A 22,733-nucleotide genomic window follows, 5' to 3' on the forward strand; every position below is an offset into this window, starting at 1 on the left:
TTGAGTGGTGGGAAGGTCCTCGTGAAAAATATACTTTGGCACATGCTTGAATATTCACTATTCCAATTTTTAGTGTAAAGGCTTTTACTGGAGATTTTATTTAGCTGCTTCGCTAGTGTAGAGGGTTGTTGTTCGTGCATGTCAACAACACAAATCGATGAATTTGAGGCTCTAGTACGGTTACTCTTGGATCTTGTCTGGGACTTTCTAAGATGCAAAGAAATTGTGCACAAAAATGTGTTGAAGACAATAGTTCATAGTGATCATATTCCAATAAGAGATTAAAGCATCCAATAAATCTAGCAAAGCAAGTGATCGTTGGAAGGATGACATCATATTACATTTACGATGTTCTAAAATCTATACAAGTAAAAAAAATTAAAAAAAAAAAACCCCCGTGTTGGTGCTAACCTGTTTAGAACGTGGTCTTCCGAGCTTCTTTCCCATGCAGCTTTTACGGTACAAATCATGGACTGGAGCCACTTTCATGATGCGTACAATTGCAACAAGGTTCCAAATTGCAGGACTGCAGCATGTCATGTAGACATTAGGATAACAGAAACAATTACAAATTCAGTAACTAGGGAAAGGAAGAGGCCTGCCGATGATTGCTAGCTACAATGAGATGCTGGAATTGGAAGAAAGGATTAATAAAGAAACGGATTCTGAGTCACTGTCGCGCATCATCCACACTTCAATGAGCAAATGTCAAGCTTTTAAGTTGGGTCTCCATGCGGCATTCAGTGTGTAGGGAGCACATCCCGGGTTGGGAGTTCAAGTTCTCAAATGTGTGCAAAATTTGCATGGCAAGATGATGCTCCTTAATTTCACTTGCTGGGCATTCAAGAAAATGATGGTTCAGCGCATCACTATCATCCAACTCGTGGATTATGAGAATATTATATATACAGTTGTCGTGGAAAATTGCCAGTACCATATGTTTTAGGTTCCAACATTGACAACAAAGGGAACTAGGCGCTTGTGATCCCTCTTCTTACCAAGCGCACAATTGTCAAGCACGCGACCAAGAAGTAAGCGAGTATTCTGAAGTGCTGTCTCTCTAGCTGACGAACTACCATCTGCTGTGCCTGCAGCAACTTGAGCTGCAAATGCAATGCCAAATGCAGATCCTGCTAAATATTGAAGAGGTCCACTTCGAGCCTTGAACGAGCTCTGAGGCACTAGAATACCTTGCAAGATTCTCTCGCTTGCACCATAACCATTTTCGTTAAATACCACATCATCCGTGTATCCACCACTAACGCTACTACAACTCTGCAAAAGAGCTTCCAGAACACCAAGTGCCTCCCAACACAGTGTACTCTCGACAAGTTGCGACACAACAGCATAAACATGTGGACTCTGGGCTGCATCCATAGGTGTCTGCTGCAAGAATGCTTTGAGCATCAATAATACCACTCGCTGATACGCCAAAGGGCCCTTCTCAAGTAACCTTAGCAAATGGCCAAATGCTAAAGATGAGTGTTTAGGGAACCATGCAGAACAGATAAGCGGAGAGACACGTGCAAATAGGTCATCAGTAGAAATTATTTCACCACGAGAATAAGCTAAAAACAATTCAGCAAGATCATCTAATGCTTTTGCACGACACCAGAAGGAAACATTAGAAGCAACAGAGCAAGCCTTCTGGTACTGATGTTGAAGAGGTGAAACTGAGTCAGTGGAAACTGGATCCTTGGTTAGCTGCAAGGCGAGCCAGGGAAGTAAACCTGTAATGTGCATCAAAAGTCGTGTCTCCTGGCTCCCAAATATGGAATCACAAAAAGGAACAGTCATTCGAGATAGCACCTCGATCGCTGAATCATGACTGACAGTGGACATAAGTCCCTTCAGCACAAGAGGCTGCACGCCTTCAAACGCTGGGACCTTCCCACTCTCAGATGGCAAAGATTCTCGGCCAGATCTCGTTTCCAAGCTGTGAATCTCTGCTGTGTCACAACTGTAGATGTCAAACTCATCACGTGGCATGCTGGACAATAGTACATTCTCGGTTGTCTGATCACGGAAGGACAACCTATCAATTACACGGGAAAACAGCTCAAGCACCTGGCAGTAAATGTACACGAAATCTGTGTGCATCATAGCAACACAACCCCAGAAAAGTTGTGGATAGAGAATAACCTTCTCTGGCTCCATATTTTCCACCATTACCTGCAATGTCAAGAGAATTTCCATTGCAAACCCAAGAACAGCTGGAACAGGATTACCCAAGCATCTGTGAAGGCAGCGGAGAAGTATCACACAATTCTCACTTTTCACACTAGGCCGTAGAGCCCTATATATCTGGTGTGAACGACATGCAAGATGTCTAGATGTGCATTCAGTTGCCCACTTGAGTGCTTCTGCACCCCATGTCTCTCGTAGATCACCCTGGAAAAAAATGGCATCCACCATGCTCAAGACAAGTGCCGAAAGCAGTGCAGTACTGGGGAGCTCAGTTCTCACAAGAGTCGGGTCCTCATTCTCCCACATCAAGCTGCCACGCTTGGACTGAATGTACTTTATTAGGCTAAACACTTTCTGCTTATTCTCTCCATCACTGATCTCAACCTCATATAGTTCTAGGTGTCTTCCAGCAAGTGAATAAAGTAAGTTGACAAGAAGATGTTGAGAATGCAAGAGAACTATGTCTTCTGAACTATCCATGGAAACACATGTAACATGGAAGAGCAAAGGCAAATGTTCACGAAAATCTTCATCATTTTCATAGGCAATTTCAGCAAGCAATATCAATGCTATGTCTGCTCGGGAAAGTAAATGCTGTTGATGTCCTTGCAATGCTGATTGGAGTTCGCTGGCATTAATCCCTTGAATTATACTACCAGGATGCAATATATCCTCGCCAGAATTTGGTGTATCAATCAAACAATCTGCACTATCACGAGATACATGGCGGCTTCTCAAGTTGCCAGTTGAGCCTCGAATATTCATCAATGGCCCTGACAAGCTCATGCCTGATATGTTCATAAGTGCAGGAAGGAGCTGCCCTGATCTGCCAGTGGTAGGAGGAACCAAGTTACCTTCAGGATGCATTGGACTCAATGGGCCTGAGATACTACGGCCTGTTATTCCTGAAGTCCGCCAGCTCAAATTACCACTCGCATTTTTAAGTGGGCCATCAAGGGAGCCTCGAACAAGCAACGGGGACATGTGAGGTTGACTGTCGGCAATTGTTGCAACCTGAGTAGCAGTTGTGGGTCCTTGAGAGAACTCCAAAATAAAGTTTGCCATAGGATCACCCTTGCTAGGCCTAACTGGTTCCTCAATCTCCTCCAGCATTCTCTGTGACAACTCGCATACCAAGTGATCAATTGTTTGTTGTGGACAGATACGTGCTAGATATAAACTAACACGTTTGGCTACAGAAAAATATGTAGCAAATGCTCCTGTTATCTCTGCTGATGTATTAGAATCACAATCTTCGATCCCTTTAGTGATCAAAAAGTCAAGGACTGGAACAATGTTCCTGTTATTGCAAGCAACTGTATTCCATAGCTTCTCTATCTCATCAGGAAATTGATCACCATGTTTCCACGTCACATAATAGAGACTTTTCAACAGTCTTTTGTTCCAACCAGAACCAGATTCCCAAAGTTTCACAAAGTTCAGATTTTCAATCCAAGGAGCCATGCAAGTTAGAACCTGATGCTGAGCAATTATGTCGACTGCATCAAGCTGACGTTGCATAATTTCTTCACAAAGAAGCTCACTAAGTTCAGGATGGTCTTTAGCAAGTTTTGAGGAGAGTTTGTACTGAAATTGTTGATAAGAGTCTGGAAGGTTGCCAACAACTGACACCTGGTAGCGTCCTGCACCTTCAATATAATCCTCAGCCCACTCACGTATATAAAGGGTTTCCAACATTTGAAGGGCATTATCACGAATTTGCCTGGATTGATCAACTACTTTGTAGAGGATTAGACTTAGTAGTCTCTGAATCTCACATTTTGTAACTTCTTCGCACATATAGACCTCGGCTAGTACACTAAAGTAACCATCTGCTATTGAAGAATCTGGAGAATAGCACTGCACCATGGAAAGAAGATTAGTTAAACATTTGGAAAAGGCTCACAATTTTAAACAGGATACAACCAAATGAATAAATAAATACTTAACCATAAAATAAAATAAATATTGCAAAATGCAAATACATGTTAAAACCCACAGCATTAATTTCTTAGAGATCCCTAATTTTCCACATTGAGAAGATATAGCTCAACTTATAACTTAGTTAAAATGCATCCTGCCCGAGCAATGTATTCACGAGAGCCACAATATAATCACACAGATAACTGGAAGCATCTACACAAATGAACAATCATTTATATTTTTAAAACATATACACAAGGCCTGAACTTCAAGAACCTCATAAGATAGCATCAATAAACTTAGAAGCCACATCAAAATCAAATTGGCATGCACTCACTGAAGGCTAGCAGCTCACCCATTGATCAAACGTGCAAAGAATGTCATAGCAACTACCCCACAGGATGAAATCATTCATGCCTAAATGCAGAAACTAAATTGGCCAAACTTGCCAGCAAAACTTTACAAAAGGACACAGAATTAGGTTTTAATGACACATGGCAAGTCTAAAAGCAAAATCTGAGGGAAATATGTAATTCACTTCTTGGTTGGCAATGTCCACGGTGACATTAGTTTTAGTTTCGATATGCTTATATGTTGAGTGTTTCACATCTATACTAGAAAGTTAAGATTCACATCTGATAACTCATGCCAAGCATTCAAAGTCATTGTCATGAATTGTAACAGTTTGATGATAATAACATCGGACAATTAGGGGTCATCGTTTTTAACATTGCTTAGTGTTTTTTTATCATTTGTGATCAATATGAAATATTGGTAAGAATAAAGACAAATGCTTGTGCTGAGTCTTCAAAACACCAACAAAAACAAACTGAATCGAAACTATTAATAGGTTGAATTTAAGTTGGGCATGAATCAACATATAACTAATTCAACATAAGAATTAAACCTATGACTAACAAGGAAAAAAATAGAGTTGCAGAATTTGTTTACTTTGTTTAAAGCATTCATCTCTTTGATCTTCTACTGAACTCTGAATATAAATTAAGATGACAAGGCAGATATGTAAATGAAACTACCTGATCAATGCAAGCAGGAAATAACTCCAGATTTGTTTGCAAAAGATTTTTTAGGGCAATTTTTGCTAGAAGGACCCGGAGATGTCCATTTTTGTGCTTATCTCGTCCAGCAATCAGCCGACCTCCATCTCCTATGTACTTTGAATATGATGGAGTTCGAGGATCCACAGGCGAATAACCAAATGGAGCACGGTGGGCTGGTTCCATAAATAAATTGTTGATCCAAGATATAACGCGACCACTCATCTTCCTCGCATTATCATCAAAAGAAGGTCCATACAAGAGAGAGGCAATTGCATTCATGGAGGTCCATTGTACAGCCTCCACTTGTTCAACTACCTCCTTATCAAAAGAAAATTTATCTATAGACTCTCTTGATCTAATATGCTGTCCTGACTTGTAACGCTCAACCTCCCTGTGATAATCATTGCTGCTTTCACTGTTTGTTTCATCACACCAACTGAGCAGGAAATCAAAAAGCTTCTTCCTAGTTCTGACATCAAACTTCTCAGACTTTGATTCAACAAACTCTGGAGCTAAATATCTTACAACAGAAGCTAATGCATAACGAAGTGGCAGCAGTTCCTGAACATTGTCAGTTGCTGACATGCTCATCTGCGTGCTTATCTGGCGATATGTTTCGTCAATGAATCTCAGAAAATGTAGTCGCAGAACAGGCTTCCGAATAAGCATCCCTGGCCAGATTTTTTCAGCAATTGTACGATAGATATTCGCAATATGTATCCGAAAATCTTCACGGCGAGATTTCTGATTCTGTGCACATGCAATTTAATTGTAGTTAAAGAAATTGATGTAGCATAACAGCACCAGAAATTTTTTTCCAATTCCAATATCAAATTAGTAATAACAATATTAAAAATTTACCTCGCCTAAGCAATCTAAAATAAACTAGTAATTGAAAGCTCACTACATGGTCGCCAAATAGCAGCCAGCATTTTGAGAATTGATGACTTCCAGGATATAAATTAAATGAAACTTCGACAATGGTCAACCAGGGAAGATAAAAGGTTCGAGTAAATTGTTCAGAGAAGAGATAAGAAACAAGATACAGTAAATGAGGCATGTTATTACTAGTATAGGCCAGCAACCAATGGTATATGAGCGGATAACTACTTAATGAAGTGTTTTCATCCAATCGGCTGTGCAATGCAAGCAGCTAATATGATTAATCAATTCAATATGATCGGATAAAGGTACACAAATGAAAACCAAACTGAGAAAATGAAAATTAATGTAAAAATAGTGACTAGCATAATGTGGGCTGACCATGCATAGCTGAACCAAGATAACATTCTTGAACCATGAAAAGAGGAATCTACATTGGATTTATCTAAATTTTGATGGTAAATTTGTCAAATTATGTGCATTGCCCAAGAGATTATGCAAATCTTAACGAAGAACTTGAAATAAACTACACAAAAGCTACAATAACCAAAACAAGTGTAAGTCAACTAATCAAGAAACAAATTGATATGCTTCAAAGAGTATATATAAACAAAGGACTTCCCTCTTAGTGCTATCAACATGTTTGGCAAATGGTTCATAAACACATCAAATGAATTGTCATGAAGTTGGTGATGTACCTTCCATTTTGGTTTGCCTTCTGCTTCTAATGAAACTTCTTCAACAAATGTTGCAAGCTCGCCAAACATTGTTTCACATATTTCCAAGCTTGAGTGACCAAGAGCGGTAATAGCTGCTTGCTAAACAAGAAATGAAGTAAATCCACCATTAGTTACCATCCTGTCCCATTAGACCAATTCTCAAATGCAGGAGTGTGGTACAATGTATCAATCTTAAAATTTAATAATTTCATTAAACGTATGGAAGATTAGATCAAATTCTTCCAGAGGCTATGACATGCCTAACATCAATATGCTTTTTAAAACAGACTATTCGGTGATGCACACACAATTCCATTGTGAACTAGGTGTGCGAATCAAGGAGCTATTGCTATAGATATAGAGGCCTGAATATGGTGAAAACTAGAAGCAGAGGCAGAAAAGAGATATATAATAGAATTCAAAAGGATGGCATAATTCAAAGCACTAACAAAAGTTAATAGTTGAAGACCAGAGGCGAAGCAGAAGTTGAAGAACTAAAGCAGAATTATGCAAGAAAAAACAAATCCAGGAAATGAGGCAAGATCAATGTGTCAAAATAAAAACCCACATGCCTTAGAAAAATAGTAGGACACAACAACAAAAGGAAACCATGGGTCTAAGATGATTAGGCAATTAGCTGATTAGCAATTAGATGATTATAAATGAGAATCTTCCGATCCCATTTTCAATAAAGCAAATCCATGGTTGCAAGGGACATAAAGTATCATGATCTATCACTGGAACAAGCACATCAGAGACAAATTAGTATTAACTGGCAAAGCTCGCACCCATTGCCCATCCCTAGACAAGGTAATAAATTTGCCATCAAAGGTAACATTAAGAAGTGGGCATATTCTTTTAACTTACTACATGTGTTTCAGAGCCATGTCTCAAAGCCGGGAAAATAAGATGAAAAAGTTCCTTAGCCGCTGCAAAGCTACCCTCTTCTCTGTTATCAGGAGGACAGGAACATGAAAACATCGCATACATTAACCACTGATCTAGTTTGTTTTCTGCATCTTGAGACTGATTGGCCTTCCCACCTAATTCAACTGGTGTAACAAGCGCAAGCCTCCTCATAACTTCCAGCCTGAAAAACTAGTCCTGGATGAATATCAAACTACCTAACAATTTACTAACACGAGCGTAAATGCTAGGGAGAAAAATTAGAGAAATAAGTTCAAAAAATGGCTAAATATAAAGTAGAACAATAAGACATACATAAGACAGTTTATGCTATTAGCAGGAAGCATAATATGTAAATGATACACAATAAAACTAAGTTGTCTAACTACAAGATTCAGACGAAAATGCTTAAATATGAAGAAAAAAAAAGATTGTTTGAAATGATATTTACAGGCTGCATATACAGAAGATTTACATCAACAACAACTTAAAAATTGAAATGCTAAAAAAGATGAAAGTATATAACATCCTAGCTAGATAATCGTATCTTACCTTGCTTCTTGAACAGAATTTGGGCAAAGTTCAGAAGCAAACTTAACAAATTCACTAAGGCAACGAGCCCATCTGTTTTTATCAGGGTTTTCAAGAATGGATTGCAGCGTTATATCAGGAGGCACTGGATCAAATTCCCTCCTCAAATCAAATGGGCGTCCAGGATCCCAATAGCAACTCATAACAATATCATCCTGTAACCAAACAAAAACTGAATCAAGGAAACCAGCAAGTGTTAAAGCTAACATAAATAGACAGGTCTCTTTATTATTTACTGCTAAAAGCTCTTTTATCAAGGTCACTGTTACGAACATGATATACAATCAAATGTAAAGAAAAAATTCGCTAAAAGTATTTATTCTTCACTTTTTCATACAATAAATGGTGATAATTCTCTTTGTCCATCCAAATTTTAGTTGCAAAAATAGGAGAAAATATTCAAGCAGACAGTGAGAAAAACTCACTCCATTTTCTTCCAGCACGTCAATGACATAAATTGGTTCTGGCTCATAAAATTTATGATCTGCCCGCTCATTTGCTGCAAGGTCTCTGATATCATTTCTTAAAAGACGAACATATCTCAGTAATTCTAATGCAGTATGTCTTATCTGGACATCGACTGAACTGAGGAAAACAAGACCAAGAGCATCAACTTCTGTTGTCCTGAAATCAGACAGATCTGCAGACTGAAAAAATGGAGATCTGTTGACTTTCTCCCCTCCAAGACCTGATCTCTTAATGTTTTGACCATCATTTACCAACAGTTGCCGCTCCTTGTCACGCATCCAAGTCTGTGATCGCTTAGCTAATTGCCAAGGAGTTCCATGGAGCGCCCATCCCCGAGGGAATGCAAGAACCCCCCGAAGAGAGGCCAAGTGAAAATTCATGCAGTCAAGGTCATCATTCGACAGATAATAAGCCGGATTGCCTCATGAAAGGAGGAGATGGTAGTGGCTAAAGCAGATAGAAGAATGGAATAACCAATGTTAGATAACAAAAAATATTTATTCCAACTGTCAAAAAATAATATGTTCAGATTTACCATGTGGGGGTCATTAAACATGTAGGAAGAATATTTGCTGCCATATCTCATGGGCACTATCATCTGTATCTCCTAATTTAAACTATAAGGCAAACGTGCATCATGGACTACCATTACTAACAGTTTATCGGTTAACTGATCATCTTCAGATATATGGGGAACTGTGCTAGCAGAAACTAGTATGAATATAAAACCTTGATATCCCCTTGTACAAGAACTATAGACATAACTTGTGCATTAGCAAAAGAAACAATGCATAGAAAAAGGAAAATCATACCAATGGTTGTCTTTGGTGAAGTGAGAAGGGCTTGACTGTAGGCTTTATTGCATGACCTTAAAATAGACTCAATTGCAGATTTCACTTTGGGAATAAAATGACCGATACCATGCACTGAGATAGCAACAAGTTAGCATAACATGTGTTAATATAAAGAGAAACTTTTATTTTACCCCAATAGTTTTACCCACTTTTCATTTTGCCCCTTATAGTTTACAATATTATATTTTACCACATAGTATAAATAGAAACAAAACCACCACCTTAATGTTCTTCATTGCATATGCTGCACACATGACAACATATTCGACAAATAAAATTTAATTGGTCGGATTAATTGCATAAGTTGTGATAAGAAGTTTATTCAATAAGGTCTCTTTTTTTATTTAGCAATTTACATTATCACCGTATGACATGGAACTAAGATGTTTATGATTACAACATTCTTCTATTGGAGATGATCAATGGATTATTTATCAAAGAACCAAATCATATAGTGATATGAAGAAAAGGAAGAAGAAAGAGGAGGTAAGGGAACCCTTTAGGAGATACATTTAATAGGTAAATAAAAGTTGAATCACAATTTTACACATTTGAACTCTTGCCTGGTTTTATCGAGTGTATTGTAAATGGATGAACAATGTCCTTCCCAATAGTATTGAAGGAGGAGGGGTATTTTATTTTTGTTTTGCAAACTATGAGCAAATCATATTATTCTAAACTGGGCAAAATGAAAAAGTAGATAAACTATAGGGGCAAAATGCAATTTTCTCTAATATAAAAGTGCAAACAAATTTTTAATTAAGTTTCTCAAAATGAAGTATCACCATGAAAAACTTCCAAGCCAAATTGTTGGTTTGAAGGAGACATGACAATGGCAAGTAAAGCCCGCAGACCAATAACCTTTGCTTCACTCAAACTATCAGGTTTTAACAATTCCAATACCATATGATTCATGGTGAAATCTAGGTTGCTCTCAGCTAAAGTCACACAGAACTCAACAAGCTTGTCATGCTGAACATCTTGAGTTAGCAAACCTTTCTTTAAGACTGTCAACAACTGAGATGTCACACTGTATAAATAATCCCATACTTGATTTTTAGGCTGGTAACCTGCATAAACATTTAAGTAAAACTTCACAACCCGATGCAAACAATCAAGCGCCATGGAGCGATGGTTTTTGTCCTGCGTGCAGATCATATCAAACAAGTTAGTTCCTGACTGAAGCAAAAAAAAAAAAACTAACCAAAGAAGCCATCTGACATATATAAATATATATATATATATATATATATATATGCACTTGTAAATTGTAACTATACAAGAAAAAACTCACTTTAAGATACTTATACAGAAGCTCCATATGAGGACCAAAGTTAGTGTTAAATATGTGGGGATCACCAAGACATAGTAGAAGGGTCACCAATGGAAAACCAACCTGAGAACATAAACTATTATAGATTTACCAGGATTAGATCAAAGAACAAACTCAGTCAGAACTTAAATGCATATGTGCGCCCAAAAAAAAGGCAAATAACACTTAAACTGCTTCAGAATTTGGCCATTATTCGATTTAGTTTTTCTTTTTTGATGCCTTGTACATGTCAGAGAGGCTAGAAATCCATATTTCTGTTATGTGCTACACAATTCTCAATGTATCCAATTATGATGCAGATGACATTTTTAGATCTCCTGTGCTCTCATAAATTTTATTTAATCAAACATTCATCTAAAGTAGGTTAATGTTTGACCATAGTATTTCTATTTCTTTGCCCAACAATGAGGAAATGCCATAAGTTCAGAGTGATATAGAACTGGTTACTTAGTTTCAGCACATTATGGACAATTACAATCGTCTTATGCACTAACTGAAAGCCAAAGTATGCTTCCTCTTTTCAATAGTTGTAAAGGTTCCTCCGAAACTTTGTAGTGTGATAAATTTAACTACCATTGCATAGCTGGTATTCAACCAAGCTCAACACAAATCAACCTATGCATAGCTGAACCTTATATCACAATTATCAGAGCAATTTAACTGAAGTTCATCTGGAACATAATGAACTTGCTTCCTATTTCAAATAACTGTAAGCCTGTAAAGCTTCCTCTGAAACCTTGTGGTGTGATAAATTCAACCTGAATGAAAATATAAACCAATCAAAGGAATCTACAAGATCAACCTTTCAGTGTGGATCAACCAACAGTCACCACACATTTGGATACACTGGCAGGAGCACTAAGTATGGCGGACGTAAGTTTAAGCGATTACATAGTCAAGGTCAAAAAAAAGTATAATTCACAGTTTAATCCATTCATCAATGATATGGGTATGTCTAACAGTATCATGCAACGAGGACCTACAAAAACCAAATCTTATACTCTTGAGTATAAGAAATTAAAACTTGATGCTTTAGTTCATAGATAAATGCAGATGTGAATCAGCCATAGGAAACAAAATTAAATTCAGCAAGTATCAGCAAGCTGCTTACTGCTATATGTTTGGTCTGTTTCTCCATCCAATGCATAAGTTGCCCTCTAATTCTAGCTACAGCTTCATACCATAATGCCAAAGCAGAATCCACTCCCACTGGAGGCCAGTGGTTTTTTCCACCTTCTGCAAGTGGTGCTAGAATGCTTGAAAGCATATTGCACAACGCATGATACAGTTCACTCTTTCTCTTGTGAGGAGTACGATTAAGAGGATTAGCTTTTGCCACGAAGGATGCTGAAGCATTCAATCCACCTTCTGTCTTTACCTAGGAAAAAGTCAAATAAGATGTAATTGTACAAATAGATTAAAGAAAGGCACAATAAAAAAATTCACCATAACTGATACACCAACATATGAAAGACAGCATCAATAAAGCAAATAACTTCCCGACTTATCATTAGTCTCTTTCATCTGTTGAAAATCTTTTTTATTATAACCAAATGGATGTAATTCTTCTGTTGGATTTTAGATTTTTTTAAGGTTTCTATTATTTTTGTGTCAAAGAACAAATTAAATCAAATCATCCTTCTAGCAATATGGTTATATGACAATGGTACTTTGAAGCAGATCACATTTGGTTATCTGAAATATATAAAAAATATTTAACCTGCCACTTTTTATCTGAAAAACATTAATGTGTCTAAGAAAACAAAAGTAGTATCAAAGAGTAAGAAAAACCACTTAAATGAAGAACAAAAAATCCATGCATGAAAAAATCTACATACTCCTAATTTAAGGTAGCGCATCCCATTTATAATACTGAGAGTCTCACTTCTAGCCACACTTGTGTCAATGCGCCGAGTATTTAGCTCCATAAAAAACCGCTCAGTCACAGAACTAAACCTGTTTAGTAGACAAACCTAGTTTAGTTAAAGAAAATTATCGTCATCATTACTAAGCCATGTTAGTCATGTTAATCATGACTATATGAGGTCAGCTAGTTTGGTTAATGAAAAATATAAGTAGCATATTTCATTGGGATTAGATAAAAAGATAATATCCATAAGCAAATAGTAGAGTAAGAGAAAATAGAGAAAGATGGTATGGAATTATTCAAGCATGGTTAAAAGGTTCTATAGTTAGACAAGTAGAATTAAATAGTGTCGAAATTGCAAGAATTAATTAAAGTTAATGCTGTAAGGATAAAGGAAGACTGAGTAAATTTCTACTTAAAATAATTGTGATCTAAATGGCTGATATAATACCAGCAATATGCCCCTATCTAGAGCTCAATTGCAATTATGCTAGCTAATCTTAAATAGTTGAAGAGACAACATGTTGGTATGATAGTATATATTGTTAGATATTACCAATGATATAACCTTTATCTAGAGATCAGTTACAATATTGCATAGTTTATCTCAAATAGTTGAATGAAAAACATGTTGGTTAGGTTATATTGTTGACATTTAAATAAAGTTTTTGAACACCAAATCAACTTTTTAGTGAAAAGAATATAATTAGTCAAAGTAAAACCTACACTACAGAAACCAAGTATTTTCACTTGGATTGGATGGTAGTCCAGAGTTCAGACTACATTTTATCCAAATGATCAAATTAACTTCCACATGCTTATTCCATTTGTTTATCTACAGATATTAAAAAAAGTATTATAACTTGATATTTTATCCAAACATGTGGATCAAGACCCTCATCTAATAGAATGCCATGGCATCACATGATATGATCTGCAAAAATGCAGAATACAAGGAACTGTTAGGTTTCATATTTTGCATAGCAGACAAGAGTTGGTAAGAAATTGGGATTATAGTGAAATGATCAGTTCCATGCTTCCCATAACAGACAAGAGTAGATAATGAGAAGAATAGGTACCATATTTAAAAATCCACCTCTATTCTTTGTATATATAGCATTACATAATTCCATGTCACACGTTATTCATCCCCTTCAAATGTAATCGTATCTTATTTGAAAATTCAAGTACATATTTTGCACTATGCTTATGCAATCTACAAAAGCATGAAATGTCAATTGCACAAGAGCATAGTCTATGTTGAGAATATGAATCCTTCTTATCAGGCCAATATTATGCCATGATCAAAACTATCATGTGGAAAGCAAATAAATAGGCAGCTCTAAGGCATTCAAGTTCCAATATCATACACCTCAATAGAAATATCAGACCAAAAATATGGAGTAAATCTAGGGTTGTTCCTTTATTTTAGTTTTACCCTTTGCCATAAAGACAGGACAAGCTAATCATCCTCATATTAAAGAAATAAGCATCAAGTTTACTAATTCAAGATAGGAAATATGAATTGTGAAGCATAAACCAATGAAAACATGCCTGATCCGTGATAAAGCGCCTAAAAGTTGTGCGACAAGGTCTAAAAGAAGCCCACGCAAATCTACCAAGGAAGGATAATCAACCTGGCTGACAACCCTACAAGACCAACAAATAATTGTTAGTGAAAAAGACAACATAATCAATTTTTCAATACAAGCCAAATAAATAATAGATTTAAATTGTGTCAGTTTTCTAGCAAAGCTCTCAAAATTACCAATCATTACAAATTTATCAGAGGGAAGTACAAGAAGCAAACAAGTATAACTAATAATAAAAAATGACAACTTATCATAAGAAGCGGATATAACTCTTCCACCAAAAACCTAAAATTCTGAAACTTGGTACTCTAAAGGAACAACATGAATAGTCAACATGATAGATCAGCATACCATAAATGTGATAACCGATACTACCTTTAGAATTCCAAAGTTGAAAGAATTTCAAAATAGCAATGATCAAAATAGGATCTGTCTACACATGCAATTTAAAACTCACCAAGAGTTCCAAGAGACTTGACTTTTTATGAGAAAATATCACTGCCATAATGTCTGAGTAAAGCAATCTACCTAATTAGGAATAAATCAATAGCAAGTAAGATGTTCTAGTTGTCTGTCACTTTTTCAAACCAAAGGATGATGTAGAAAGTTTATATAATGCTTTCTATTGGTTAAATTAGGTAATAAGGTAACTGACTGTTTAACAAAAATAATCTGGTCGCATCTTTAACTTTGAGACAAGCAGAATAAAGACTATTATTCTGATTAATACATCAGATGCTTCACTATATGTCACCCGCTTCATTCCACAATCCTGGTGCACTTTCATGTCAATGAATAGGCTCCTATCATGAGATAAACCTGACATGGAGCATGAGGCCACTAAGAACTTGTCTGTTGTAGTAACTGTATTTCATGAATATAAAAAATGACCAAATTCATTTCTCCAAAAACCTAAACAAATGAGATTGAAAGACTGGCAGGTCAATATTTCAGTGAAAAACTCCAGACATTACTGAGTTCTATTATATTTGGACTATCAACACCAGATATAAATAGAAGAATGATATATGAGGGATATTAAACAAAATAGGGAAAGGCGCATTTTTTAACTCCTTTTAAATTTACAGAGATAATGCATGATAGAAATGTTGGAATGAGAAAAACCATCAGTTAAATTCCATTTGCCGCTCACTGATCATTTGATCTCAGCAGCTGCATGCAGAAGCTTTCATAAACATAAAAGGTTATAAAAGAACACATTCTCGACAAATAGACAAGTGAATCAAATATTTTACGTCAAGATAACTGAAAGATATTTATGGTATTAGAAGTGATGTGGATATGCATGCTTCAGTTTGAACATGACAACAAATGAGAGATTACAAAAAAAGTTGTGATCATAACCATAATCCTGCATGTAAGTACAATGAATAAGATTTAGTATCCACAAAAGTAAAGCGAAAACAAGTCAGAGATTACAAAAAAAGTTGTGGTCATAAGCATAATCTTGTATGTAAGTACAATGAATAAGATTTAGCATCCACAAAAGTAAAGCAAAAACAAGCCAGAGATAGAAGACTCGCCTGTCTGCATTAATTAGCCAGTCAAACACAAAATTTTCTAGACCAGACCACAGTTTTTCTGAAATGAAACAAGAATGCATGCTTCAAGTCTAAAATTTTAATGTCTTGATGACCATGGAAAGATACATGCACACAAGCATTTACCTGTGATCCCTTCCTGAGGACAACATTCCACAAAGCGAATGCAAGCGGAGCAGAATATGCACTCCACTCCGAGCTGAGTAAAAAAGACCATCATATTTCATCCACACAATGAAGATCATTATCATTATACAGCTTAAATGCCACACTAAATTTGAATATGCTAAACTATGGTATGACTTGGATGGAACTATGCATGAATTAAGAGACATTCTATTATGGTTCGAGGGATTGATCCACAGGTGACAAACATGTAGAGCATGTCCAGAATGAGAGAATTCCAAACCTAGAGTTCTGCACAACTATCGACAAAACATACATAAGTTCCTTCCAGCTTTTACACTATTTATTTAGCATTACATGTGACCCCTTCATGAAGGCCACGAACTGTACACTGTCCACAATTAACCTAAAGACAAAATCACAAGACAGTCATAATGGCTACAACTCTCTATGCATGCAAACTACAATCTTTAATAACTGCACATTCAAACAACTCCTAGAATAATTCATGAAGCATATCCATGATATTCATGTAACTGACTCCATCTTCTGAACATGCTTCGCGAACTGCCACTTATGCTACTACACATGACGAATTTTCCATTGGCACTGTTCATTGTTAACAATATATTGTTTAAGCATCATAGTTTAAAAATATACTTAAAACCTATGATTAGAAATTATGATTATAATACTCAAGCTTTTATATTCCATTAAAACTGAACTCCATATTTAGTTTGTTCAAAGCATGAACTAACTGCCAATCCAAAACAAAGAAAACTAAGGATGGAATCAAGAATTTGATGTACAGGGGGAAAAAACAGTCTTGATAAATTATGTAGAGAATCCCAAGTATACTTTATGTAGCAAAGAAAAAGAGATAAACCTTCTTCTGGTATGTAGAAGCATCATTTGCACCCTTAGGAGACTCACTGAAATAAGATTAAGAAAATAAAAAGTAAAAGAACAAGTAGAAACTTATACCAATTTATATAAAACAGAAGCCAAAAACATGTCCTTGTCTGTGACACTCATTCTAGGTTAAAAACCTACTTTGAAGGGATAAAGGATCCCTTCTATGAGGCATAAAAACAGATAGTCATCAGAGAGATACATTATATGTGAGAACTACAACTGTGGTTTAACAATAAACCATGAAACAGAAGGGGGGCATGCTCAGAAGAACTGAGGAGTCATAATAGGAATTATGTTTTAAATGAAAATCTTGCCCTTCTTTCCTGGAAACAGCTATGAATGCAGATACAACTATACAAGCAAGTTGTCTAGATATATAATCTAGTGCATACAACTGTGTAGTATAAGCTCTATTTTGCAACATAATCATTCTAACGGAAGGGCATAACTCATGTTCTGCTCCAGATCTTCATTATAAAACATAAACACCAGCTTATTTAATAAGACACTCTTCTTTAATTTCATGTGAACAATATGATTGAACAAATTTGATCATTTCTGTTTTGCAAGAGAAATTTTATTTTTTTAGGTCGCCGCCTATTCACCCCCTCCTCTCTAGTGTAATCATACTCCCTTAGTAGAATAACAAAGTACAACTTTGTCCTTAGTGGGGCATGCATCCCAGCATCACCATTATGTTAAACTGGAATTAATCATTTCTTCCCACCTTTGGTATGGTTCAATGATGGCAACCTAATAAACCATCAAAGCTCGAAATATCTGAGGAAGATATAGAACACAAAAGGATGAGTCAAATTATGATTTCAACCCATAACTCCCAGCTGTTTGTATTGCAAATATGATTTAGAAGGTACAGTCTTTTTAACATTGTAAATATTAGCTAAGGTAGTAAAGCAACCAAAGCATGCTTGGGAGTTGCATTGGCGGACATAGCATATATCTAGTCCCCTGTATGACAGTTGGTTTCAGTATTCAAAACCAGGTAGTCTATGACTGCACATGCACTATTTACATCCATATATGTAGACCCCCAATACCAAAATTGTGGTTCATTTAAACTAGGTTAGGTTGCACCATATCCAATAAAAAACTAATTATTTTTCTCATCCCTTCTCCAACAATAGTAACACTTTTCATGATGTTTTTTCTCCAACACAGTTCTTGTAATTGTGAAATATTATACAAGTTAAATTCTTGCCATTATAAATGAAGAATTGATATTGTAAATAGGAATAGATTCTTGCTATCCGAACTCTTTGATTGAACCCACATCTAACATAATGATCCTGAATGGCAGTCATTCACTTTTGACAAACAGAGAATGGTTGACAAGATGTTGGTAAGAAGCAGCAAATTGTCAACTCTGACTAATTTATGCAACCTATGCATCAACCTTACCAATTAAAGTGGCGAAGTCTTCTTCCTATTTTGGCAAAAAAATTAAGCATTGTTTTTTCTCATTGTGGGGGCATCTCATTCCAAACATCATACAATGATCATGTTATGCTAGCCAAAAGATCTCGATGAAAGCCTATTTTGCAACTAATCATCTGTTTCCGCGTCTAGTATAGTTTCAAAATGGTAGCCTGATAAACCATCAGAGTTTACTAGGACAAAAGAATTATAGCAAATCTAAGCAAGGTGTGATAAACTAAATATCAATTATTTCAAGTACCTGTCTCTCCAACGAAGAAGAGCTTCCAAGAGAGGAACAGGTGTGTGACGCGCAACCATAGCTAACGAGTCCAGTACTTGCTCATACGCTGGATCAGATGGACGAAGATATTGCCCATCCTGCTTAACATAAGCAACGAATCAAATGAAAAGTGAAACAACCCTGTAGCCTACAGACACATGACCTGAGGGAGAGGTATATCTTCGATATAACAAATTAAAATGTAAGTAGTCGTAGTGTCGTTTTGGAAATAATCGCAATAAATGAATTCGATAACAAGCTTTCAAACTAGAACAATTTAATGATTCCCATCTTTTCTTGGGATCTGAGGCGAATCGGAAACGGAAAAAGAAACCCGTAGAAATGGTGAAGCATTCTGTGCTAAAGACACGCGAAGGAAAATTTCAACACTATGAGGTCAGTGGAGGCCTTCAGACTGTGTGGGAAGCCGGAAAAAGGAGACTAAGGTGGAGAAAAAAAACTTCATAAAGACCATCCCACAGTAATACAGATCGAGAGACGCATCCCAAAACCGAGAATAATAATTGCCCTAGGGAAGTATTCTTTGCGGGAAATCAACAGGAAACCTGGTGCTACGATCTCAAAGACTAGAACAGTCAAGAGGAAAGAGAAGAAAAGGTGGAGAAGGTACAAAACGATCTGACCTGGGCCTGGGCGGTCTCGATGCGACGGCGTGCGAGCGGGAGGAAACGTTGGAGGAGCGCCTCGACGATGAGTTTCGCGGCGCTGCCGGCGTTCATCTCCGGCGTTGAGGCAGGCGTGGAGAAGGGAGAACGGAGGCGGTGCTGACGCCCAGTCGACGGGGGGCAGAGGAAAGGGGGCTCGGCGAGATCGTTAATTTGGGCGTCGCTTTCGATCGTTCCGCGTCAGGATCGCAGTGGTTTTTTTAACTTTTTATTGAACACAAAATAAGTCGTGACGTTGCAGCAATTTCATTGGGAAATTTCAAGACACGCCCCAGACTTTCCTCCTTTAAGAAATGACCGTTTCGGGTTTTTTTTTACCAAAATCCCCTCCAAATATGTTTATTCGCCAATAAATTTATTTATTTTAAATGTCTCTGAAAATTTAAAATTGTCAAAATAATCTTATTCTAGGTCAACCTGTCATACTCATAGGATATCCTCGACGAGATGAAGAATTGACACTTTTGATGATTTAGAGTAATCTTTAGTGATTTTTTTTTCTTCATCTAAGTTAGAGACAGGGAACTTTAGGAGAAAAATTATTCTTTTATTACAAGTTTATTTTTTTTCTCAAATTTATACTCTTTGCTTTTGCATCTATTTTTATTCTGGTGACGTAAATATCGAAGTACTACTCTCGCTGAAAATAACTCTAATCCTCTCTGCCGTTCCTTTATATGTGTAGGTCAGATCTAATTTCTTCCTTAGTTTTTGACCTGTACCACGCTATACGGGCTGGCTCTTATCACTTAGCCCTCACCTCAACATTATCTCATTATTCATCTCGACCATCAATTTATCTCGGTGTCCGCGTTAATTAATTTTTCAGCATCGCTGTGTTATAAATATTCTTACTATTTTACTTCTAAAGTCGTTATCCTGTTATTTCATCGAATAAAATAAATAAAATAAAATCATAATGAAATTTAAAAGTATTTTAACCATTCTAAAGATGAAATATATTTTTATCTTTAAAAGCTATATTAACCTGATCTAAAGATGATTTTTTTTCATCTTTTTATATTACTTCGGTCTAATTTAAGCAAATTTAAAAAAGCAAATTTTAAATTTTAAAAATAATCAAATATATTTTTTACTTTTTATTTTATGATAAATAAAATTTTAAAAAATATATATTAATTAAATAATTAGAATGTTTTGGTTTTTCTATTAATTACGTTTTTGTTTATGATAAATAAATATCTAAAAATTTCAACACAGGTAAAGCATGTGTTTGTGTTAAATCCTGACTAGTTACAGACAGATAAATTTATTCAGCCCTCTACCACATAATTGCTGGTTGAGCTACGCTTTGATAATTCTATAAATTTAATCTTTGTTACTTATTTCATAAGATAATTTGTATATCTTCCTGCTATTTTTATTTCACTATAAAATGGTTATCTTATATCACTTTTCGTGCTGTATTTACTTAATCCATGCATACTAGTTTAATTTTTTTTCCCCCATTAATGGATGGTATTTACTTTTTTTATAATATCTAAACTGATTATAAATTTCATTATATATTGTTTAATTATATATATTTTTTTAAAATATATATAAAATAATAACCTACATTGAAAGTGAATTTACTCTTTAAGTAACTTAAGATGAGAGTTATACCGAAAATAAATTTATCTCAATGTATAAATCCTTTTTTTATTTTTAATTCCATCATTTTTTCATATATTTCTAATGTTGAAATTTAATTATAATTTTAACAAATCTCCCCTTAAAATATGGACTAATATATTCCAATTGAGATCACTCCTTTATGTTAGAACACCTATGAGTTAGAGGAGATGAATAACTTCGTTCGTTTCTTCAAACGTGATGTTGCAACAGAAAACTTGAAGCGATAACTCCATAATACTAACACTTAAATTTTACATAGTATCCACCAGGTGACTGATCTAAGGGTCCACTCCTCACATTCGCAGTTCCACTGTGAATGTCTCCTTCTCAAAAATTTTCCAAAGGCAGAGAAGCAACCTTGTGCTCAAGGATACAACAAGAAAAGCAAAAGCAAATGCAAAGGAAATCAAAAATGAATTTACAATGATGAAATCTCGTCTAACTTGCTATCTTGCTACTTAGAAATGTCTCTTGGTTGGTTAAAAATGTAGTGGCACTTCGCTTCTAGCTTCTCAAGAACCAACGTCGAAGAAACTCCACGATCCCCTTTTCTAGGGTTTCTTTCGAGCTAAAAACACCTCATAATCGATTAACGTCATCCCCCATCGATCATTATATCAGCTCGACTGTTAAAAACCTACAGAACAACTATTTTTTGCCCGACTAATCGATTAGTGAGTCATATCAATCAATTAGCTAGTGTCTGATTGATTAGCCCAATTTATTTCAAAGTTTTTTATTCTTCATGAAAACACTCCAATTGTTTAGCATAGTCAATTAACCCTACTAAATCTATTGCCCCAATTGATTCTACCATCTTATGTTCTCTAATTAAAAACAAGTCTCCCAATTAATTAAGCAATTAGCCTAATCGATTCAAACAACTTCTGTTTGAATCATGTTTCCTGCAATCTATCACTTTAATTGATCGACACTGCTCACAATCAATCAGACTAATTGATTCAAGCAGCAAACCCAGATTCTGAGTTTAGGGTTTATCGATCATTCCACTTCATGGCAATCAATTACTAACCCTAATTTCAGCCTTGTTGAGACTGAAATCACGTCTTGCCTGGTATCCGATTAACCTCAACCTATCAGGACTTCCATTGTCCAACATCCAATCATTTGTGATCTGTTAGAACTTCTCATTGACTAGTATTCGGTCAACCTTAACCTATTAGGGCTTCCTCACAAAGTGTCCGGTCCTCCTTGATCCACTTGGACTTTTTACCACCAAGTATTCGGTTCTCCTTAACCCACTTAGACGTTACTCACCAAGTGTTCGATCCTCCTTGACCCACTTAGACTTTTTTTTTCCAACCTTCTTGTTGGACTTTCAATCACTAAGTGACCGGTCAACTTTTGACTTATTTAGATTTTTTCCTTGCTAATGCTCCCATTAGACTTTCAATCACCAAGTATTCGATCAACCTTTAATCCACTTGGACATTTTCCTTGATTAGCCCCACTAGGACTTCAATTGCCTAGTTCCCAACTAGGTCTTCCACTATCTAGCCCCACTAGGACTTCCATTACCTAGTTCCTAACTAGGTCTTCCACTACTTAGCCCTGCTAAGAAGACTTCTATTGCCTAGTTTCCAACTAGGTCTTCCACTATCTAGCCCTGTTAGAACCTCCAATTAGGATTTTTTTTTTTTTGTCTAACTTCCTTTTAGGGCTTTCATTTGCTTAACCTTCAGTTA

The 22,733-nt window shown here is 36.0% G+C and overlaps 1 protein-coding gene across 1 annotated transcript; it reads right to left on the reverse strand.

The window, feature by feature from the left end:
* Positions 1-238: 238 nt before the first annotated feature.
* LOC122013534 lies at positions 239-19,619 on the reverse strand. Its single transcript, XM_042569803.1, has 18 exons — positions 19,348-19,619; positions 18,683-18,801; positions 16,958-17,003; positions 16,072-16,144; positions 15,928-15,985; positions 14,346-14,441; positions 12,763-12,880; positions 12,036-12,302; positions 10,886-10,987; positions 10,377-10,734; positions 9,450-9,663; positions 9,159-9,243; positions 8,695-9,021; positions 8,231-8,424; positions 7,640-7,862; positions 6,752-6,871; positions 5,148-5,921; positions 239-4,047 (listed from the first exon to the last, which is right to left on the reverse strand). Exons 1-18 carry the CDS (start codon positions 19,441-19,443, stop codon positions 943-945), a joined length of 6,375 nt encoding a protein of 2,124 aa, XP_042425737.1. The 5' UTR covers positions 19,444-19,619; the 3' UTR covers positions 239-942.
* Positions 19,620-22,733: the final 3,114 nt, after the last annotated feature.

Source organism: Zingiber officinale, chromosome 8B (genome assembly GCF_018446385.1).
Source record: "Zingiber officinale cultivar Zhangliang chromosome 8B, Zo_v1.1, whole genome shotgun sequence".
Classification (NCBI taxonomy): Eukaryota; Viridiplantae; Streptophyta; class Magnoliopsida; order Zingiberales; family Zingiberaceae; genus Zingiber; species Zingiber officinale.